This window comes from Miscanthus floridulus, chromosome 2 (assembly GCF_019320115.1).
Source record: "Miscanthus floridulus cultivar M001 chromosome 2, ASM1932011v1, whole genome shotgun sequence".
NCBI classification, from domain to species: domain Eukaryota; kingdom Viridiplantae; phylum Streptophyta; class Magnoliopsida; order Poales; family Poaceae; genus Miscanthus; species Miscanthus floridulus.
Window position 1 is genome coordinate 165,243,698 of NC_089581.1, and position 24,115 is coordinate 165,267,812.

General features: G+C 44.0%; 2 protein-coding genes across 4 annotated transcripts; one reads left to right on the forward strand and one right to left on the reverse strand.

Annotated features, from left to right (window-relative positions):
- The first annotated feature begins 8,803 nt into the window (after positions 1-8,803).
- On the forward strand, positions 8,804-16,492 carry LOC136535583 (uncharacterized). Of its 3 annotated transcripts, XM_066527884.1 has the most exons (12): positions 8,804-8,872; positions 10,926-11,057; positions 11,158-11,246; positions 11,498-11,541; positions 11,898-11,947; positions 12,036-12,101; positions 12,370-12,410; positions 12,556-12,692; positions 15,212-15,302; positions 15,423-15,494; positions 15,893-15,999; positions 16,074-16,492. In XM_066527884.1, exons 1-12 carry the CDS (start codon positions 8,819-8,821, stop codon positions 16,211-16,213), a joined length of 1,023 nt encoding a protein of 340 aa, XP_066383981.1. In that variant the 5' UTR covers positions 8,804-8,818; the 3' UTR covers positions 16,214-16,492. The 3 variants fall into 3 exon arrangements, with proteins under 3 accessions (XP_066383981.1, XP_066383980.1, XP_066383979.1); XM_066527883.1 differs by lacking the exon at positions 8,804-8,872 and having other exon boundaries at positions 10,715-11,057; positions 11,166-11,246; positions 16,080-16,492; XM_066527882.1 differs by lacking the exon at positions 8,804-8,872 and having other exon boundaries at positions 10,743-11,057; positions 11,166-11,246.
- Positions 16,493-16,652: 160 nt separating this feature from the next.
- LOC136535582 (aminotransferase ALD1 homolog) lies at positions 16,653-20,578 on the reverse strand. The gene is made up of 8 exons (XM_066527881.1): positions 20,409-20,578; positions 20,210-20,274; positions 20,001-20,068; positions 19,803-19,919; positions 18,313-18,375; positions 18,033-18,137; positions 17,864-17,914; positions 16,653-17,779 (listed from the first exon to the last, which is right to left on the reverse strand). Exons 1-8 carry the CDS (start codon positions 20,429-20,431, stop codon positions 16,952-16,954), a joined length of 1,320 nt encoding a protein of 439 aa, XP_066383978.1. The 5' UTR covers positions 20,432-20,578; the 3' UTR covers positions 16,653-16,951.
- Between the last annotated feature and the right edge of the window lie 3,537 nt (positions 20,579-24,115).

A 24,115-nucleotide genomic window follows, 5' to 3' on the forward strand; every position in this document is an offset into this window, starting at 1 on the left:
CAAGTGAGCGGTCGACACAACGGGGACTAGCGTGTTGGCAAACACGTGAACCTCGGGAGAAAAATCATCGTGTCAACCTTGTTCTTCCCGTTGGTTTGCATCCCCATTACACAAGCGTGCAATTACTTTTATACATATTAAGCTTGTGTAGTTGCTCTTGTAATTAGATAGCTTGTGTAGCTTGCTAATTACCTTCTTGCTTGTGTAGCATAGAAGTAGCTCCCTTGCGTGGCTAATTTGGTTTTAGTAACCTTGTTAGTCACATTGCTTAGTTTGTGTAACTAAGTATTTGCGCTCTCTAATTAGGCATTGGTTGCCTTGTTATTGAGCATTGCTAGTGAGTTTGTTAGCTTGTGCTTTGCTTCCATGCTCCCCGCTTAAGTATATGGCAACCGCTCCTAACGTTTAGAGAGCCAGCTAGCCGGCACCTGTTAGCAAGGTGCCGCTGGCACGTGTTTTATCCGTATTCGTTCCACGCGAAAGAGGCTTTCACCCCACTGTCGCCATCTCGCCCTCACCGCCACTATCGTGCTCCACGCCGGAGACCCTACTGCACCGCCGTTGTCATGCTCCACGCCAGAGACCCTACTACCATCCTTGCGCTCGTGCCCTCATTGCATTACTCGACTACCGAACTTTGCCGCAACCCTAACCCTAGACGTCCAGTTGCCGACCCGGTGGTTCCCCGATTTGTTACTCTTCTCGTCAGTTCACCTGTTCGTAAGGTAGCAAGCCCTTGTTTCCAAATTCATATCTATTGCTTGCTTTCTTAGGGTTTCATATCTCTAGATATATTGTATTTATTTGTATATCCTATCTATTCTATCGTGTAGTGAGTTGGTGTCGTTGTGGTCCCATTAGCAGTTGTCAGTTAACTCGAGGTCAAACTCGTGAGTACGGATTGAGGCCAAGCCTCGAAAGTGATAGTTGGCAGTTGATCTTTGTCAGCGGCAGTTATTGTTTTCAGATCCATCAGATGGCTCGTGTCAAGAATGTCGAAGGAGGTCCCGATGATGAGGATCCGAGGCCCCTGCCTCACCAGCCTACAGATACAAAAGGCAAGGTGACGAAGAAGCTAGCAACGAGTAAGCGCAAGTACCCTAATGCAGATACAATGAGAGCAGCCATAGTTGTAGAGGCCGCAGAGCGCATAGAGAGAGGAGGTGCTTGGAGTGGTGTTGTTATTGCAGATCAGCTTTCTCTATCTACGAGGGCTGCACTTGAGCAGGTTGAGTGCCATCATGGTGGTCCAGCTGGGACTGTCATGGTTGGAGGACGACGTGTGGCTATTGATGAGAGTAAGTCTCAGGAGGAGTCACAACAGCAGTCACAGCCAACGAAGCAGACTCAGGAGGGAGAGCATGCCAAAGAGACAGAGTAGGCACCTCAGCCATAGCTTTGCCGCTCTAGTCATACCTGTGCTTTAGTCACACCGAGATCAGAGACACAGTGGAGGGGTTCTCATCCACCGCCTAGACTATAGGGTTAGCCTCCAGTACATCATCTAGATTTGAGGGCTGACACGGCCAAGTAGGTGCAGCAGCTCAGATTTGTGGAATTTGAGCAGTGGTTCTCACCGAGGAGGGATGACCGAGCTTTAGAGGGCTTCTACACACCACTGCAAAAAGATTTTTATAATGCATATCTTAACAGTGGGGTTGTATTCAGATCTCAGAGAGTATGCAACATTGAGTCCATTGTAGCAGCAGCTGGAGAGCATATTTGCCCTTACTTAGCTTACCTGCCAGGGCTAATAGATTTACTTATATGGGCATGCTTATATGTTCTATCTTGGGTTCATCAGTTCTATGCTACACTCTAGATTGACCCGCATCACAGATTCATTCACTTTACTTTTAGAGGCAGAGATTACAGACTGATGAGCTCTAGGGTCAGAGAGATACTTAGGCTTCAAGAGCAGCTCATCCGACTTTATGAGGTTTGTTATGGACAGATAGCGCCTCCTAGACGCCCTCACGATGGTCTTGTGCCTCCTACAGATCTAGTCTGCCATTGCTTCACAGAGCCTTTTGGTGAGGGGTCGAGTAGGACACCCAGTGATCTCACTCCTACTGCTAGAGTGTTTGATGCTACTATGAGGAGGACACTACTTTTGAGGATGGGGTATCGTGAGGGCTTGACTCACATACAGCTATGGCTACTGAACTCTCTGATACAGCAGACTATGTTTGACATTTGGGATCTTCTTCTATCAGAGATGGAGGATACTATTATAGAGGGGTTCAGGGGTCATAGGCAGCTGCCATATGCTCACTGGATTACATTCTTGATCCACCGGGCAGTTACTATGAGGCCACCTGAGATGCTAGCAGAGTATAGTGGTGCTACTATAGAGTTCCCTGCATACAACATGACTCAGATGATTCGTCATAGTGCAGTGAGGACTCCTAGCTAGCCACGCCATCGTCCAGAGGTGCCCGAGATTGCAGCCTAGTAGGATGAGACTATCAGGGGCATAGCAGCTATTGAGGAGGAGTAGTTAGATGCTCAGTAGGAGAGGATGGTCAAGAGCGACCCCAGTGATAGCTTAGATGAGGACTATCACGATATCCCTCAGATGCCTCCATGATGACATGACAATGAGGCTGGTAGCTTTAGTTCAGCTCCACCTGCATCACAGACAAACCCCGCTCTACTTGCCATACTTGAGCGGATGAGGTAGGATCAGGACTCGCCAGGCTCAGGAGACCGCTGCTACTTTCGCATAGTTCTAGACTAGGCATGATGAGTTCCAGCGACAGCAGCAGGCGATCCAGCAGTAGTAGCAGGCTATACAGCAGCAGTAGCAGGCCATGCATCAGCAGCAGCTTCTCATGCAGTAGTGGTTATTTGGGTTTATGCAGCATGTTGTGACAACTATTGGGGCTCCACCACCACAGCTTTCGCCCCAGCTTGGTTAGCCTACCACCACTTCTATGACTCTAGTTTTACAGCCTAGTGGGCTTTAGAGTCAGGGACCGCCAGTGCCACAGTTTCCTTCACCTACAGAGCAGGTGTCCTAGTGGTTTGCTTCGCTAGTGCTAGCCCCGCAGTTCACTCCTCTTCATACGGGCTTTACTTCTCCTCAAAGTTTGTCAGTGCTCACCCTAGTTTCCAAGAGCCTTGGTGCTTTATTTAGTGAGTTGACATAGTAGCCTACTCCACCAAAGCTACATGTCCTAGGTCCTTCCATAGTTGCACCTATTACTGGGACTACAGAGACGCTCCCTTCGTCTATTGCATCATCAGAGAAGGCAACGCTAGTTATAGATCTGACCTAGACTGCTTCAGCATCGCTTCTAGCTACAGAGGGTCAGACTACTCAGAGCTCTAGATCAGATGATAATGGCACATAGCTCCAGCTCGCTCCTCGTACCTCAGTGCCCAACTCATCCACTATAGCCCCACCGACCGACCCTTAGGTTTTGGTGTTTGACGTCAAAGGGGAGAGGGATCGAGTATGTTAGACTTAGAGGGAGCTTAGTATTCTATTTGGTTTTTATATATGATACACTATTATGCATTCGTGTGTTTACTTTTACACATCAAACTATATTTATGTGATAGTGATATCTACGTGATCGTGATATTTGATATGTGTGCTCTCTACTTTGAATCTTGTATATGTCATATCACTTGTGTTATGCTCATTTGCTTTGCTTCTATGTTTAACTTCGATGCAAATGAGCTTTATTACTTGTACTCATGCTTATTTCATACCTTTGGGGTACATTATATTGGCTTGGGTCATATAAGCTTGCCTAACTCTTTTGTTCTTATTGACAAAAGCTTATGTGATCCAAGCATGTTAAAAACCTCAACTCTTTCATATACTCGAGGTGGTATTGTCATTAATCACCAAAAATGGGGAGATTGAAAGCATCTAGGCCCCTAGATGGGTTTCGGTGATTAATACCAATACGTGATTATTGTGACTAACGTGTGTTTTATAGAGGCAATTAAGTTAGGTCACGGTAATGGAGATCAATTAGGCTATCATGGTGGTCATGCCCCTATGATGGAAATCGTTTCGGTTTTCAAAGGATGGATGACAAGGTTAAGGATGGACTAGTTCTAGGTGTCAATTGGAGTTGAGGAGACACTTAGAGTAGTTTAGGACTTTGTTTTTCCTTTGGCCATACTATTAAGGGGGGTAGGGACGGGTAGCTTGACCTAGGTGAGTCTAGTGAGTTAGGTGTGGTGCACACTTGCTAAATCTAGCACTAGGTAGCTCCTAAAAATCCCTTAGATCTATTGGAGCAAACTTCATTCACATATGATCGAGAGTTGAAAGTGAATGGAGGGTCAAATACTGATCGAACACTGGCTCTGGGGTGACCGAACGCTAGCGCAGAGTCCGATCAGTTCATTTAATCAAGGTGAAATAGTCTGGTGTGACCGAACGCTGAGAGGATGAAGTGACCGGACACTGAGTCCTAGCATTCGGTCGACTCTAGTAAGGTTCCAGAGAGGGAAAATCATGATCGGACACGTCTGATCAATTTTGACCGAATGCTAGACAGCGTCTGGTCACAACTTAAACACTGGAGTTCAGGAGAGAACTGATCGGAGCGTTCCGGTCAACATAACCAGAGCGTCCTAGTCACCCAGCAGCTAGTGTTTACTAAGGGTACTAATGGTGTGAAGGCTAAGTTCATTAGTGCACCATGGATGGCTCAAAGAAGAAAGCCATTTGGGTGCCAAAGAGCTTAGTAACTAAGCTTCAAGGACCCAAGCAAGTTTGGGTACCTAAAAAGAATTGATCTTCTTTTGTAGGTCAATTACAAAGCCGAAGGAAGATATTGGGTTCTTGATAATGGATGCGCTCAACACATGACCGATGATGCAAGAATGTTCAACTCAATCAATACCAATGGCAATGATAGTATCACATTTGGTGACAATGGCAAAAGCAAGGTCAAAGGGCTCGGTAAGATTGCAATATCTAATGATATGAGCATTTCAAATGTGTTGCTAGTTAAGAGCTTGAACTTCAATTTGCTATCCATGGCTCAATTATGTGATCTTGGATTCAAATGTATATTTGGAGTAGATGATGTAGAGATCATAAGTGTAGATGGCTCTAACTTGATCTTCAAAGGCTTTAGATATGAGAATCTATACTTGGTTGATTTCAATGCTAGTGAAGCTTAATTATCTACATACTTGTTCACTAAGTCTAGTATAGGTTGGTTATGGCATGGAAGGCTTGGTCATGTTGGAATGAAACAATTGAATAGATTTGTTAAGCATGACTTGGTTAGAGGCTTGAAAGATATTGTGTTTGAGAAGGATAAGCTTTGTAGCTCTTGTCAAGCCGACAAACAAGATGGAAACACTCATCCTAAGAAAAGCATAATGAGCACTAGCAAGGCATTTGAGTTATTACAAATGAATTTATTTGGGCCAACACAATACACTAGCATCAGTGAAAACAAATATGACTTTGTGATAGTGGATGACTATACAAGATACACCGGGTATTCTTTCTAGTGGACAAGAGTGATGTGTTTGTAATATTCAAATCATTTGTCAAGGGAATACATAATGAGTTTAAAACAACCATCAAGAGAGTTAGAAGTGATAATGGTAGTGAGTTCAAGAACACAAGAATTTATGAGTTATGTGATGATTTTAGAATTAGACATCAATTCTTGACCAAGTACACTCAACAATCAAATGGCCTTGTTGAGAGGAAAAATAGAACCTTGATTAACATGGCAAGATTAATGTTGAGTGAGTACAATGTGAGTCAATCCTTTTGGACCAAAGCTATCAACATGACTTGCTATTGTAGCAACCTGCCTCTATTGTCATCCCTTGAAAGAGAAGACACCATATGAGCTCTTGAATGGTAGAAAACCAAACATTATATATTTTTGGGTCTTTGGTTGCAAATGCTATATCTTGAAGAAAGACACTAGATTATGCAAGTTTGAGAAGAAGTGTAATGAAGGATTCCTACTTGGATACTCTACTACAAGCAAAGCATATAGAGTTTGGAATTTGGCAAGTGGTACTCTTGAAGAGGTGCATGATGTTGAATTTGATGAAACCAATGGTTCCCAAGATGAAAATGAGAACTTAGAAGATGTTAGAGGCATTCAACTTTCAAATGCCATGAAGAACATGAATGTTGGTGAATTGAGGCCTAGACAAGCGAATGATGATGAAGATGATCAAGTGCAAGTGCTCTCTAACTCAAATGTGCAAGATGACACTAATCAAGCAAGTACAAGTGGCTCTTGTGACAATATGCAAGATCAAGTGGCTAGTACATTATCTCAATCAAATGACCAAGCAAGTGCAAGCAATGTTCCAATACTCCAACCAACTAATATTGTAAGAGATCATCCATTGGATACTATAATTGGAGATATTTCTAGAGGTGTACAAACAAGGTCAAGATTAGCATCATTTTATGAGCACTTCTCATTTATGTCATCTATTGAACTAAAAAAGATAGATGAAGCATTGAAGGATGTTGATTAGGTGAATGCTATGCATGAAGAATTGAACTACTTCATAAGAAATCAAGTATGAGAATTAGTAAAAAGACCAAAGGGACACAGTGTGATTGGAACCAAATGGATCTATAAAAACAAGCAAGATCAAGATGGGATAGCAGTAAGGAATAAAACAAGATTAGTAGCACAAGGATATACATAAGTTGAAGGTCTTGACTTTGGAAGAAATATATGCCTCTATTGCTAGATTGGAAGCAATTAGAATCTTGCTAGCCTATGCTTGTGCCCACAACATTCAAGCTCTATCAAATATATGTTAAGAGTGCATTTCTCAATGGCTACATCAATGAAGAAGTTTATGTTGAGCAACCTCCCGGTTTTGAAGATGACAAGAAGCCCTGACCATATGTATAAGTTGAAGAAGGCATTGTATGGATTGAAACAATCACCTAGAGCATGGTATGAGAGGTTGATGGACTTTCTCCTCTCTAAAGGATTCATGATGGACAAGGTGGACACCACTCTTTTCACCAAGAAGATTAGAAAGGACTTGTTTGTATTGCAAATCTATGTTGATGACATCATATTTGAATTAACCAATCAAGATTTTTATGAAGAGTTTGGCAAGATGATGGCTAATGAGTTTGAGATGTCCATGATTAGAGAGTTGAGCTACTTCCTTAGGACTTCAAATCAAGCAATTGAAGAATGGTGCATTTATGAGTCAAGGCAAGTATATCAAAGACAGTGCTCTAGAAGTTTGGCATGGATGAGAGCAAAGCCATAAGTACACCAATGGGAACAAATGGCAATTTGGATACTGATATAAGTGGCAACATGGTGGATCAAAAGTTATATCAGTCTATGATTGGAAGCCTACTCTATATGACCACATCAAGACTGGATGTCATATTTAGTGTTTGCATGTGTGCAAGATTTTAAGCCTCACCAAGAGAAAGTCATTAGAAGGCTACAAAGAGAATATTGAGGTACTTGAAGCATACACAAAATGTTGGTTTAAGGTATCCTAAAGGAGCAAAGTTTGAGCTAGTTGGTTACTCTAACTCGGATTATGCGGGATACAAGGTTGAAAGAAAGAGCACCTCGGTCACATCAATTATTGGGAAGATTACTTTGTTTTATGGTCATCAAAGAAGTAAAATAGTGTTGCATTATCAACCGTTAAAGCCGAATACATATCCGCCAATAGTTGTTGTGCATAAATACTTTGGATGAAGCCCACCTTGAATGACTTTAGAATCAAGTTCAAGAAAGTGCCATTACTTTGTGACAATGAGAGTTCAATCAAGCTCACCTATAATCTGGTTCAACATGCAAGAACAAAGCATATTGATGTACGTCATCATTTGATTAGATATCACCAATAAAAAGGGGACATTTGCATTGAGAGTGTAGACACCGAAGATCAACTTGCCGATATATTCACCAAGCCATTGGATGAAAAAAGGTTTTGCAAGCTAAGGAATGAGTTGAACATATTGGATTTCTCAAATATGTGTTGATGCACCCCCACTTATATGGCATGCCTCTTCTTTCGAGCAATCCAAGATAAAAGTTGATTGGCATGCATACATCCTTTGCTAAGAACTTGTCTAGTGCATCTAGTCATTCCTCATGCCTTTTAGGCTCATTTATGAAAATCAAATGAATTTGATGCTTGTATGGTACCACTATTGCTTCGATGATTAACTTAATCTATTGGTAGCATATGACATGTTTATGGGCTTGTGAACCTAGTGTTTGATCTAGAAAATGAGGTACAAGTGTTTAACTCAACATGGTACAAGATAACCCTTATTTGGAGGTGTGAAGAAGCTTGCCCTTGGATCAAACCGAGTTAAATATCTTTGGCAAGTGTTTTAGATTGGATTAATTTTGGGAAAATGATCCTTACCCCATTGATTGACATTGATAATATTAACCTATCTAAAATTGAACCTTTATGGTCATTGATGACAAAGGGGGATAAATTGCACAAAGATAATGTTAAATGACAAAGGGGGAGAACTTTGACTATAGGGGGAGAGATATGAGAAAGTAAGGGGACCAATTAAAATTTTGAACACACAAGTAGAGGGGAGCAAGCTCATAAATTTGATTGTTGTATTTGTATGTGCATTTCATATGTTTGCTTGCATGGCACAAGCTTTAAATTTAAAAATTCCATGCTTGTGTGGTAGATGCTAGTTGTAGGTTTGATTGATGAAATGAAAAAACTAGCATGCATAGGTTGAGTAACTAGACTTGTGTTTATATTGTGAAAACTAGACCCTTGCTTCTAATATTGATCTCACTGGGGTATTCTAGTTTTTGTGTATGTCTAGTTACTAATGGTGCTAAGGATGATATATTTGGTGCACTCTGATTGGTATCACGCTTCAAAGGTCTATCTCTTATACTTAGCATCATTTGGTAGACATTACTCTCTCACAACTCAAATCCATGCATATGTGCAAGCTTTTAATTCAAACTCTTAGCATATATGTAGGGGAAGCAAATGCTACCAATGGGGTTCATGAAACTTGTCTAAATCCTTTACACATGGTAAAAATGCTTAGGCAAGCAACATGGATTCAAATTTAAATTTATTTTCTATTTTTGTGGAGGCAAGTCCAACACCGGTTGAGATGGTTTGGACATGTCCAACAGAGACCTCCAGAGGCACCGGTGCATAGTGAAATCCTAAGTCAGGATAGTAACGTGAAGAGAGGCAGAGGAAAACCGAAGTTGACTTGGGTAGAGGCAATAAAAGAAGACTTGAAATGATGAAATATACCCAAAGACTTAGCCTTAGATAGGAGTGCTTAGAAAATAGCTATTCATGTGCCTAAACCTTGATTGCTTCTGCTAGGTTTCAACTCTAGCCTACCCCAACTTATTTGGGATTTAAAGGCTTTGTTGTTGTTGTTGTGGAGGTTGTCATCAATTACCAAAAAGAAGGAGATTGAAAGCCCTATTTTGATTTTGGCTAATTGATGAAACCTATTTAAACTAATCCTTACATCTAAGTGTGTGACTAGATAGGATGGTCCAACCCAAGTAAAATAGCTAGGTGGCACTCATGGATAGAGATGGCCACATGAAATGAAGTCCATGGTGGTGGTGTAGACATGTGATGATGATCAAGCTCCGGGACTTAGAAAAGAAGAAAGAGAAAAACAAAAAGGGCTCAAGACAAAGGTGAAACTTGATAGGAGCTTTTTGGTTTCGTGATTGAGACACTTAGCGAGTGTGATCACATTTAGGATAGATGGTCATCCTATTAAGATGGAAGCTCTTATCGGACGACTCGATCATCTAGTGCCACTAGGTGTTGAAATACTTGCATTGCATTTTAGGCCTAGTACACAATCGATGAGAAGTGATTAACCTTTGAAAATTAATTGTGAAAATGCTAACACACTTGCACGTGATGATGAAACACTTGGAGTGTTAGCACATTTGCAAAGGTGGTGAGAAAGGTGAAGAAAAGGAGGCGAAACTCTGCTTGGGATGCTGCCATAGGGGCACCGCTACCCCTTGGCCAGTGCACCGCCAACCCTATGGCGGCGACTGGCTGGGAGGCCGAGAACAGTGAGTTGTCCTATGGGCACCGCCACTGTGTGCCCGTTGGCACCGTCACCCCTAGGATGGTGCCCACCTAGACATGGCCGAGACTCAGGAGAAGTGAAGCGGACACCGATGCGTCCGGTGTGCACCGCCGCCCTAAGGGCGGTGCACCGCTCGATCACTACCGTGAGGAGGGCGGTACCACCGCCATTTTCTTCTAGAGACTGATGAAATGGGGTTGGTCACCGTCTCGGGCACCGCCGCCCTAAGGGCGGTGCACCGCCATAAAAATCCAGAGAGGAGTATTCGGGCAGATGGCCAGGTGGTCACCGCCACCCTGTCTGGTGCCCCCAATGACTAGTTTTTAGCGGTTGGAACGTGATCGTTGGGAGGGGCACCGCTATGTCCGATGCTAGGCATCACCGTGTCCGGTGCCCTCGCAGAAAGCTGCTCTAAAGGAGTAACGACTCTATTTGCTTGTGGACTTATAAATAGAGCTAGTGACCGGCCTTGCCACTCTTGACAGTTTCTAACAGCTGAATACACTATTTGAGAGTTAAGCACACCACTCTCCTCACTTCCACACTTGATTTCATCATCTTGAGTGATATTGGAGAGCATCTAGTGTATTGCTTAGTGTTTTAGCATCTTGTGGCATTAGTTGGACGATTTAGGCTGGTGGAGTTCCTGTTACGTGATGGTGATTCGCACGGAGAGGATAAATATAAATCAGGGAATAATAAAAAGTAAAAAATAAAAAAAATGAAAGAAAGTAGAGAAAAAAAAACTGCAAAAGAAATGCATGAAACAGTAGATGCCCGTGCGGGTGGGCTCCCTGGGCCGAACAATTCCGCTGACTGGGCTACCGCCTACCGCCGTCCGCCGCAGGCAGCCACCTTCGACCCGCGTGCTTCTCTCTCTCTCTCTCTCTCTCTTTCTCCCTGGGCTACCGCCGCCGCCGCCCTACGCCAGGTGCCGAGGTCTTCGTCGATCTCTTCGCCGGCGACGAGCACACACAAGGTATTCCCACCCCTTCCCTTCCCTTCCTGATGTGAGAAACCGAGCACCCAACATAACTTAAGCTATTTCGCTATTTGATTGATGCCTACTTACTTCGAAGCCGTCCAGGATGGGATACAACCGCCACAGGCGCGGCCGGGGACCCTCCTCCTCATCGTCTTCGCGCCATACCAAGCAAGAAGCCTCGTGGTAATTAGCCCTGTTTCAACTCTAAATTATATTTACCTCGGTGTTTAGGCTTTGATTGGAAATTTTTATATAGAGGCCGAGTCGGTTTTTGTTAATTTTTTCATTTTCTGTTGCGGTATTACAGTTGGCACCCTGTTGAGCTTGCTTTACCTTCCAGACAGAGGATATTGTGTGCTTCAATTTAAATTGCTATTTTGGATTATAAAAATAGCCAACAGATGGTTGTTAAAATCACCCTTTTTATTTTTCAGTTTCAGTGATGACGGCCCTGGCACATCACTTCCAAGGCAAGAAGGTACACATTTTCTTGTATTTATGGATGTTCTGTGAATTAAATGTGTACGGTTAAGTTACTGTATAATTTTGTGATAAGTTTTCATGAAAAATATACTGATTGTCTCAACTGTCAATTATGATTTTTGCATTTTTGTCTGGGACGTGAGCTAAAATGATAAACTGGACTAGGCTAGTTGATTACAACTACAGGGAGCGAGCATACCAACTATCCTTTCTTAATTATATTGTATCAGTTATTGGCAAATCCATTTAAGGGTTCAGTGTTCGTCAGCTTCATGAAATCAGTTTACATCATTCCTCAGGTTTCAAGACTCAGTGTGTATTAACAATAAAATAATTTTGTTTTTAACCCAGAGGACACAGAAGACGAATTTAAAGGTTCAAGAATTCAGCTTGCAATGTGGGTAGGTGCAATGTTTTACATATAATCATTAAATGATATCATTCTTATTCCACACCGTGTGTAAGCTCTTCTGTTTGTTTGCTGTATAGGACTTCGGCCAGTGTGATGTCAAAAGATGCACTGGTCGTAAGCTTTCAAGATTTGGGCTTTTGAAGGTAAGGCACCTCTTGCTTCACAATATCTAAACATTTTTATGTTCTTGAGACCAATCTACATGCTAATGCTAAAACTGAAAAAATACATGAATAATTCAAATGTGGCACAGTCATGGACATAAGGACTGTAGACATCTGAATATGATGTTTTGAAGCTTATTTTCTTCAAACCTTTAGTATATTTTTTTTCTCTTATAAGCAGAATTTTGTCAAACATTAGCACTAAGAACCACAAACTGTTCTTGACAAATTGTTATTTGTCTAACAGGAGTTGAGAGTGACCAATCGTTTTGGTGGTGTTGTTCTCAGGTAAAATAAGCTATGGGGCTAAACATTTTCATAGTTAGTTTAACTTGTATATGAGTTTGTAAAAGACAATAGTTAATCGCTCAAGTAAAACTGATCTTTGAGATGTTAGTTCTACTACTTCATTGTTTAATTTTCTTTCTTTCAGCCCTGTTGGAACACAATGTGTATCCAAGGAAGATCATCCTATTGTGCAAAGAAAAGGATTGGCTGTGGTTGACTGTTCCTGGGCACGTTTAAGTGATGTCCCTTTTGTGAAACTACGTTGTGGCGCTCCTCGTCTCTGTAAGATCATCATATCTTAATAATTTGAGTGAAATGCACTAGGGATCCTTAAACATTTCCTGAACTGTGGACCCAGATTCTCACTTGGAGTGAACCACTTAAAAACTTGACCCAGATCCTCAGAGTTTAGGGACCTAGTTGAGAATTCAGGATAAATTTAAGGATGCCCAGTGCATTTCACTGTAATTTTAATAAGTGATTCATATGTTCATTATTCATTTTGATTTTTGTATGTAGTCTTTGGGATTACTCTGTCCTACCTGTTCTGCATGAATTCTAGCAGCATATTAGGTTGTTTTTTGGTTGCCCGCATTAGACTGTATCAAGGCTTTTTGAATGCAGGACACCCATGTTTGGATGTCTGCATAATCCCTTATGCAGGTTTCACAGTCCTTGGAGCACACTTTAGCCTGCATTGCGCAATTTGGTCATTTTGGGTGTAGTAGCTAATGCAGGCTTGGGCAGTGCAGCTGTTGGGATCACCTCTCTTCGCCACACCTACACGGCAGCAACACCACCGTCCCCATCAGTGTGAGCACATCTCTTATGCTTGCTCCAGTCATAGCACAGCCCCACCTCGTCTGCCGGCTCCCCTGCATCACCCTCGCCGCCTAGTGAGCGCCCCTCGAGGTATCATCGGCCTGTCCCACCCGGTGCTGGTGGCGAGATGCAAACATGCCACACCCTGCACACGAGATCAGCTGGATTTGCAGGCCAGCTAGACATTGTCAGTGAGGAGCTCAGCCACACATCCCTGCCCCTCTCCGCCATTAAGATGCTGGTGAAGCATGGCCACGAAGCAGCAATGCGCAGCGGCTCCTCGGTGCGTGTAGCCATATTCCTGTGCAGCCTGATGGAGCAGCTCAACGATGGGTTTCCAGCCAAGCAGCTCGGCATCGATGATGAACTGCTCTGTCTCCTCCCCATCCGCGCCCACCTTGGCATTGGTGATGCTCGCTTGGGGTCATGGGTGAGTCCAAGTCTGACGAGCATGAAAACGTAGCCGCGCCAGAGTCCAGTGATTCAAGGCTGCTCCCGTCATCTTCCGGTATGCCGCCTTCCCCGGCATTCCCTGCGTCGGCCTCCTCATGCAGCCTGTTCACCTGCATCTCCACCTCGTCTATGCCCCCAGAGGCAATGTCAACTTCTTGGCTTAGATTTTGGGTGGGAGGAGTTCAATTTAGAATGGATGATGTATTGATGTCGATTCGATGGGGACAAACTTCGATCGAGTGGAGCAAAGGTTGATTTGAGAGGCTGTGAGCCTGCAGTGGCGGCCGCCCATCATTGGCCTTCCTGTCTAGCAGAATGGTGCACCAGCAGCTTAAGGAAGGAGAAGGATAGGAGGAGGGGAGGTGATAAGATTTTAATCTTACCGCAGCACAATGAGAGGCAGGTTACCATATGCAATCAACTAAATACGGTCTTGTGAAATGCAACCTGGCTATGCAGAGCAACCAAACACCAGCTAATTGCATAGGATTGTCCTGGCTTGGGTTTGGCCTTCATAAGCCCTTATGCAGGCTTTGGTTTATCCAAGCAACCAATCACACCCCTTAGCTACTATTGTAGAATGATTTTGTATATAATGCAAAACTTATTTGTTTGAGTCCCCGCTTAAAAGGGATCATAAAAAGGTTTAGGCCCTGCTATTCCAATTCAGACTGTGCTTTTGGCTTGTTTTGTTATAAAGAGAATTTTTCATGTTTTCCTTCTTGTACCAAATATGTACGCTCACTATGTGCCCTATTGCCCTACAAGGGAGAACCTATATAATGAAGTAGGTCCTCTTTTATGGCTTTTTTCTCGAAAAACGCAGGAGAGCTGCGCATCATTATATTAAGAAGTGAAAAAAGGGAAAGAATCAAAGAACCCATACAACACACCCCAGGCTAGCCAAAAGGCATGCCCACACACTCACACCAACTCACGCCAACTCACACAAAACTCCCCCAAACTCTCTGATCCTTAGCATATAAGCGCACTAGGATCTTAACTTTCTGAGTGGGGGGCAGTCAGGAGAGAAATTCCTCAAGCCCCAGCCAACGACCATAGTTTTCGCTCCTCTCCAGCAACGATCAGAGTTCTTGCAATATCAGGGGCTGCTCCATAAAAAAAACTCGACCAGGGGGGTTAAGACTGCCCCCGCAGCATTACAAATAAGAAGAAGGACCTTCTCACCAGGCCGAGAAAACCCCCGAACCCCCGCCCCCACCCTTACACGGTGGCTTTCCGTCGCCCAAGTGAGAATTGGGCCGGTGCCCCCCCCCCCCCCCCCCCCCCAGTGCTTTGGTTATGGGGACGGACGAGGGGATTTTTTTAACCTCAGCTTGAAATTCGCTCCCACAGGGAGTCGAACCCAGGACCTGAGGAGTGCCGCTGGGCCACCTAACCGTTTGAGCTAGGCGCCCTTTGGCCAGGGGCTGCTCCATCAAAAACACACCTCTTTTATGGCTTCATATATGTAAACTGGAATTGGATTTGTTAAAGATATTTGTGCTTTATTTAAATAATTGCAGTACCATGGTTGGTAGCGGCAAATCCTGTGAACTATGGTCGCCCATGTGAACTTTCTTGTGTGGAAGCTTTATCAGCAGCCCTCATAATATGGTAAATTTTTTAAGCATTGCTTAACAATATTGTTTGGAATATGTAGCTCATATAATCCTGTAGCTTGATTTATAATTAGATGCTTTCAGGCATCAGCTAATGTTGTGTACATATTTGCAGTGGGGAGGAAGATACAGCACATTTGCTGCTTGGGAAATTCAAGTGGGGTCACGCATTCTTGTCTCTAAACAGGTCAGTTCAGTGGAAATTTTTGTGTAGTCATATCTAGACTGACGGTGAATCTTACTGAAGCGGTTATACACCAATGAACTAAATTATCGTGATGAAATTCAAGGATGGTGTGAGGGCAAACCACTCTGCCCTATTTGCCCGATTATACCATAGTACCATACTATTACCATTGTTCAACAAATGTTACAAGAAAGTTTGTATGTACTCATTATCCAGCAATGCTATGGATAGAGACATTCAGTTATCCATGAATATAATATTCTAGTTTATTACTCATGTTTATCCTTAGCAGTAAATGCAGTTAAATGTCGAGCCTGTATCCATCCTACTTGATATGCCCTGTTCACATTATGTATTTAGGTCAGGTTTTCATACCTTTCCATTGTAACAATATGCAGAGATCTCCTGAAAGCATACTCCCAATGTGAAAATGGATCTGAGATTATCAATGTGCAGAACTCATGGTTATCAAGTAACTCAAGTGTTCCAAAGCCACCTGTAAACGGTAATGTGGTTTCACAAGTTATCCGTCTGTAGAGTATAAAACTTATTAGTGAGGTATTGATGCTAGATTGACAGGGACAGAGGAAGCACGGCAAAGCACGGAGGAGGGATCTGAAGGTGATTCAGACGATGACTTGCCCCCTCTCGAGAAGAATCTGAACCACCTGAACCTCGACGAAGACGAAGAAAGCGAGGAAGAGAGTGAAAGCGAGTAAACTTATGGGCTGAAAGTGCTGCCATGGTAACTTTACGGCAGTTTTACTAGTGAATTTGAGCTGCCTGCTGCGGAGCAACTGCTGTAGGGGTCCTTTACTGTCTAATCAGAATAAACTTCAGTGGTATTTTCGTCCTGATGTTGTTGTATGCATCGTTCGAAAAGAATCCTTGTATTGTTGTATGCATCGTTCGAAAAGAATCCTTCTACACCTGTAATAGTGTGTACCTATTGTACAGGCTTTGAAGATAAATGATGAGTTGAACACCATTTGGGATCATTTTTTTTTTCTCTGGGAGAACACATATCACTAGCTGGCTGGGTCATGAATTGGGCGGGTGTGTTCCTGTACTTGTTGGGTTTTTTTTTTTCATGGATCGGTCAATGCAATGTATGGTTTTTTATTTTTGGAGAAACACCAATCATCAAAAAATACAAATAGAGAAATGGATGAGCCGATACTGTAGAAGGGGAAGTCTTGATGATAATCATCGAAATTAAACAATGAACATGCATACATAGGTATATATATGTGTGCCATGTCTGGTACGCGTGCTTTGTTGTGGACTGATCAGTGCCCAGCACAACTAGCAAGCGTCTCAGAGCATGGCACTGTTATTAGCCATGTAACCCGTGTACGTTATCAGTACCAGGTCCGTACGTATATCATCAGCAGTGCAGGTGCAGGATCTGTGGAGCTTTAGAGCGGAACAGTGCTGCGGCGTACGCCGGTGCTCGATCAGGCCAGGAACTTCTTGAGCCTAGCTGCGGCCTCCAGCACCTTGTCCCTGCTGTTGAACGCGCTGACACGGATGAAGCCCTCGCCGCCGGGGCCGAAGCCGCTGCCCGGCACGGTGACGACGTGCGTCTTTTCGAGGATCTCGGCGAACACGTCCCAGGAGCGGCGGCCCGGGAAGCGCACCCAGACGTAGGGCGAGTCGGTGCCGCCGTATACCTCCTTGCCGAGGGACGCGAAGGTGTCCACCAGCACCCGCGCGTTGTCCTTGTAGACGCCTACGACGCGGCGCACGGCGTCCCGGCCTTCCTCCGTGGAAAAGCAGGCGAGGCCGCCGGCCTGCGCGACGCTGGAGGCGCCGTTGAAGCAGGTGCAGACGATGCGGTCGAAGTCGCGCGCGACGGTGGAGCCGTCGGCGTACCGCAGCTCGTCGGGCACCACCGCCCAGCCGAGGCGGACGCCCGTGAAGCCGACGAACTTGGAGAAGGAGGAGATCTCGATGGCCACCTCCCGTGCGCCGGGCACCTCGTAGATGGACCGCGGCTTGCCCTGCCCCTCCGACACGTACCACGCGTACGCCGTGTCGAACACGATGATGGAGCCGTTGCGGCGCGCGAAGTCCACCAGCTCGCGCAGCTGCGCCGCCGACGCCGCGTGCCCCGTCGGGTTGTTGGGCGAGCAGAAGAAGATGACGTCGGTGCGCGGCGCGCGGGAGAGGTCCGGGAAGAAGTGGTTCTCCGGCGCGCACCGCATGTAGGAGATGCCGGCGTACTTGCCGGCCTCGTCCGCGCTGCCGGTCTGCCCCACGATCACGCCGTTGTCCACGTAACCCTGCACACGTAAGCGCGCGCATGCATGTGAGCTAGCCGATCGAGCAACTGCTGCAGAACCGGACCTGAGCGAGACGGCACGTACCGGGAAGGTGGGATCTTGGACGGCTATGGTCACGTTGGGCCCGAACAGCGTCTGCGTGCAGAGGGCCGGGAGGAAGATGAGATTCTTAGCAAGCAAACTAGAATTGAACACGCGTGTGTGGACTACTCCTAGATAGATGGCCGTGTATGTGTAGCATGATGTTACGTACCTGGAGGCGAGCAATGTCACACTGCGCTCCGTCCGAGATGAACACCTCGGACTCTTTAATCCCCATGGCTGGGTACACTTTCTCAGCTATGACCTTCCGCAGATTCTGCACATGTTCGCGAAGCAAAGCAGGTTCAGTGAATTGAAAGTGAGTGTGTTAATAATCTAGCTCCTTTTTTTTCCATAGTAATGAATCAATAAGGTGCATGATATCCCTAGCTTCAGATTAACTACAGTTTAGAGTTCAGTGTAGAGGCCGGTTTCGGCAGGATCTGCATTACCATTTGGCCCTGCTCCGGTCCATAACCCTGGTATCCTTCTGGAGTGGATAACGCAAGTACATACTGCAAAAACAGGACAAGTAATTTGGTAATGTATCTAAACAAATCCACAAATAAAATTACTCTTCTAGTATAACATAATCTTGGCCAAAACAAAAAGGAAATTGATTGGGCTGGGCGTGGCTGCAGACGTGCATGAACCCGCACCAAATTCAGCAAGCAGGCTTTCTGCAGATTTGTTCAAGGGTCGCTCTCATCGAATCTTTTTTTGTCCTCTGCAGTCAATATACGGCATGTCGATTCCTCAAAAAAAAGTATACGACTTGTCATGATCTGAAGACATCCCGTTGACCGAACACCGAAGAATGCTACGGAGTATATTTGTAAATGCTCTCTTGGAGTCTTGGGTCGGTGTATTTTTTTTTTTAAGGATCGGCCAGCTGTAACTGTACGTAAGTTTTTTTAGAAACAAACGTGGTGGCTCTACGTGTGGAAAATGGCGAGAATAAGGAGGGTCATGATGTGGCAGCAGTGACGTACGCTAATATAAGAGTGACAGACGAGAGGAAAACCTTGACAGACGAGAAGGAACTTTCTCGGTAGAAAAAGTGAAGCATGTAAAACAAAATGACATTATTCCTACTGTAGATTCAGAACCTGACGGGACGGGTGCATGCATTTAGCTATTTTCCCGACTGATGGTGGGGCAGAGGCCGGGACTGATATTGGCACTTACCGAATACTACAACGTGTTCTTCTCCGTCTAGACGAAACTTTTTTTATGTAAGCGAAACGTGTGAGAATCTGGTAGTACGACGTGGTATATAACGTGAACAAATAATTCGGTGTTGATATATACTTCTCCATCCCAAAAAGACTGTTGTTCTAGAATTATCAGCCATGGCTATATTGTCACTCCCAAATTAGTTTCCTTGGCAAAATTAGAAAGCTCACCTGACTGTCACCACATCTGAACCGTTAATATCCAGCAAATTTTTATCGGTATATATAGTGTAGGTGTGGTCCTTGCAGGGTCCAATGTAATTAAAGTTTGAATCGTCACGGCTAGACCCTCCAGTGTCTTGCTCAATATATTTTATAGCATTCATCTTTGAGATAACATCTCATTAATATATAATGTTATGGTAAGATCTTATTTATCAAATTAACTTTTTTTTTGCTAGCTGATCAGAATACTGATCGACCAGCCACGCATGCATTTTCCAGTATACTTCGGTGATCGTTCCGTACCCCTGCATGGAAGGTTCTGCCTTACGTGCATGTAAACCACTTCTGTTGTTTATATATATGATGAAAAATACCAGAAGTACATATTTTGCTTTAAAAAAAACGTATTGACACTATTTTTGCTTAAACACCGCCTCATGTAGCTTTACATTGACTCAAACTTTCTCATGCATGCATGCTGTTCATGTTCAACAGAAAAGGAGGCAAGAAGAGTGATGAGAAGTTCACAGAAGAAAGAATACCTCGGCCATAGCTGATGTTATGACGCTTGGAATGGGTTCAGTTGTGTCGCCGATGCCCAAGCTGATGACCTTGGCATCAGGGTACTTCTTCAGCTGAGCTTCATGCTTCATGCTAATCTGATATTTAAGGAGGATCAAACACGTTAGGAAGGAAGGACATGGTGAGTTACGCTTGTCAAAGGTCAAGTCGATCGGCACCTCCGGGAACAGGTAGCCCTTCTGAAGCTTCTCCATGTTCGGATTGCGCAGCACGCTGGTCCGAGGAGCTGAATTGTAGTGTTAGTAACATGTGGAAGTCGTAAATTAAACCCGATGAACCGCGAAGAATGCAACGAGGAACAAAGAAACAGAGCCATGCCATGATCTTTAATTCATATATATTTGTACACGTATGTATACGTATGTACCTCCTCCAGTAGTCTTCACATGGATGGGTGCAGCATCCAGCGGAAGGACAGACTTCTCAAGGAACCTAGATGGAGGATCATCAGACAAAAGGGAGAGACTTACTGTTAAATTGATTTGAAATCCTTAACTATAAATATGCATGTATCATATATATCTTGCGTAACTAAACTAGCTGAAAACTAAGTAGAGACGCAGTACTTGGAGATCATGTTTGCCGGCATGAATGGAGCTTGGACTAGGTAAACTATTAGCAAGAGCCCGGGGCCTGGGGGACTAGGCTAGAATGTGAGTTTTGCTTGCACTTGGAGGCAAAAGGATGAGCTCCTAATGAACGTGTTTACAGTGTTTCAATACAAGGCTATCATCCAAAGGTGGCAAGAGCAGAATGTGAGCAATGCTGGATTTATAGAATCCAGAGAGAGCCTGTGGCCTCGCTCTATATCGGCCAGCTGGGTCGAAAAGCTAAGCGTTGAAAAGTAGCCCGGTCCTTTTCTTTTAAAGAAAGTTAGCATATACTCCGCAAAAGAATAAAAGGAAATTAAGGGCAGACTACTCTGGTCTGGTGCCCCGAATGGTCCACCTTGAAAATGTTTTCCATGGTCTTGAGTTTCAAACAGCCGACTCCTCTTGCTGTCGAGGCGGCAGTCTTGAGTTAGCTAGGAAAGGTTGGTCCATTTTCACAAGCTAGCCAGTGCCACGCCTTGGTCTATCATGTTCACACTGTGCCTCTGCATGCTGCCACATACACAGTCCAAATGTCCTATGTGACTATGTCTATGCATGTAACCGGAAGTGACCAACCTTTGTTCCTCATCACCGGCATTCCCATAGCCACTAATAAACAGGATGTGAACTCGATGATATAACTACCCTCACAGCTAGCTCACATGAATGCATGGATCGATCGATGTTGAAATCTTCTGATCGATATGCAGTTATGCATACGCAAACGCATGCATCGTTACCTGAATATTTACTTGCATTGGCCATATGGAACCGTGTAAAATCGAGTTGAACCAACAGCGAAGACTAGCATCCAAAAATATTGTTCGCCTATCAGTTGGCGTGTGGCCTCGAGTGTACATCTGCGTACCCTACATGCGATGAAGAACCATATGCAAGAAACTCGACAATCCGCTGCTCCAGTACGTCCAGGGCAATGGATAATTCGGACCTCCCTGCACAGAAGAGACATGCATGCTAATGCGCAACTTTCCAGACAACTGTTCTAACTTGGATTTTCCATTGCATTCCGCAATCCTCATGTGGCCTGGTTTCTGTTTGTACTGTGCTGGATCATCGATTTTGCATATGTTTTGCCGGATCATTTCCCCGTGCAGTTCCCGGAGGAATTTTCAACGCCGGACTCCGACTCCGAGAGAGACCCTGACCAGCCGGGATAGATTGTCTACAGCGCCTAGACTCAGTAGCATGCAAGGGATAGATTGTCTACAGCTAGCTGCTTTTTTTTTCTTTCTTTTCTCTATTTGTACGTAAAACTAAAGTTACTGAACCATTATGAGTAGTCAGTCAATTATTACTCCATATGTATGTTTCAATAAGACTATTCGCATTGCATTATATCATGTCACTGTTTCGGTGTTTCCAATATTGTCATGACACTTATGATATAACTCACCCAATGCATAATATCATGGTATTATTTCTTAGGGGCATCTAAATAGTTAATTATCGTATATTTTCTCGCTACTGGAAACACCATTATTCCTGTGTGCCATGTAATTTATTTATCGGGCGTAAAACTACTCATAGAAAAATTCTATTTAACCTGTCGGTTCTCTCGGCGCACAGAAAAATATGAATAAAACTGTTGGTTTTTATGGAACACACAGAAAAAAATTGGCTCACAAGGTAATTAAATTAATATCCTTGTGTGCTTTATATTTTTCTGTCGGATGACACACATGTTAATTGACTTGTCCTTCGACGCCACGAAAGTTAGCTGCCCGGGCGTTTTGGCACCGAAAAATTCATTGGCGCGTGTTTTGCCGCGAGTATTGGCGCTGCACTTTGGAAACCAAATAAAAAACCCCTTACATTATCCTCGTGACCTCCCCTTCTCCCACACGCGCAGTTCAGCTTCCTCCACGCGCCTCTAATTCTCTCATAAAAAAATGTGTCCCAATTGTGAGCCCACCGCCACCCCCTTCTCAACCGCCGCCGCCCCAGCCCCAGCCTCTCTGCTGCCGCCGTCGCCCCCCACGCTCTCAGCTGCCGCCGGCCGCCTGTAGATGGAGTCGGAGGCCCCACGCCGGCGGCTTCTCCGTGCTCTGACCGACGGCTTATATGGCCGGTAGATGTGGGGCGCCGCCCACCTCCCCCTCCTGACCTCCCCATGCCATCAGTAACCCACCGGTATCCTGTGTCTCCTTCGTCGAGCCTGACCCCTCCCTCTCCCCTGAAGATCCATCTTGCTAGGGAGGACGAGATTCACAGTTGAGACAACCTCAATCCAAGTTGTGAAAGGCATTTGCTAGATCTACAGGTAGTTGATCTGTTTTTTTTTTTTGTTTCATTCATAGCACACATGATTAATGCAGGAAGTAACTTAGTGGTTCTTGGAGGAAAGGGATAGCAATGGTTCTGGAAGGGTAGAGAGAGCAGTGGTGCCATCTCGGGGCTTGTTTTATTGGTAGATTAGGGGGTTTATAGTTTGATTCATTCATACATTGGGCTGGTTTTATGTGGATGTATGTTAAGCGGCAAATTGAAGGCATCTAACAAATACACTACTAATTTGGCATATAGCTAAATAGCTGTTATTAGAATTGGTGCTTCACTGTTGTCTTGATTAAGATAAGTGTTACTTTATTTTTTTTATCAATAACATGATAAACATTATGAATAGAAATCCTAAAAATCAGTTGTTTCTACTATATGGTTAATGCTCATGGAGTAACTTTGGTGTTTCAGTATTAACTAGGGATGTTTTATGCACACAATAAATCTGTTTTATATTGATTAAAGAAAGCACACTCCTAGTAGTTTATTTTTGAACTGCTATACGTGTTTGGATGTAGGATCTTTGTTGCAAATTGGATAAGGAGGTTCCAGAAAATCATAAAAGGCGCCTTGCAGCTCTACAAGCAAATATAAGTACATTAACTTGATACTATACCTATGAAATCGGTATTAATTATGACAAAAAAAAAATCAGTTGGTCTAAACGTAGACAGCTGATATGTTTTGATGTCAGAATGATAACACGCAGTGCAGTAGTGAGGGAGTGGCCTCATGTTGATGGTTACTGTAGTTTCCAACTTTCCATCTTAGTTTTAACCTCATGGTAAGTTGTACTTCTAGCTATACTGAAACTTGCCACCTCCACTAAGGAATTTATAATTTAGTTCCACGAGGATATGAAGGTTTGACAAAGCTAGTAGATGATGAAATAGACTTTGAAATCTTGTGCATGTCTAAATAATTCTTTCAGATCTAGAATTTCATGGAATGCCAATTTATTTTATTTCTCGTCAGGGCCACTATTCACTTATATATGCTTCATGTATGGTGCTGGTGTAAAATAAAATCATGTATAAGACAATTAATTAATGTTTATCAGCCCTAAAATCCAATTGATATTTACATGGTATTATTATTTTGCAGCTGTCCACTAGTTCATCCCATGTTGGTGAGGACTTGGATGGTGAGGACATGGATGGAGAGGACGAAGAGGACATGGATGACAGCTACATGGAAGGAGAGGATACGGAGGAGGACATGAATGAAGAGGACATGTATGAAGAGGACGAATGGGGCAAAGAGGACGAAGAGGACAGTGATGAAGAGGACATTGACGACAACGATGGGGGCAGCAATGCTGGATCATACATCAATGACTTCTGTGATTTGGGATATATATGGTAAGGTTGCTATTGGCAGAA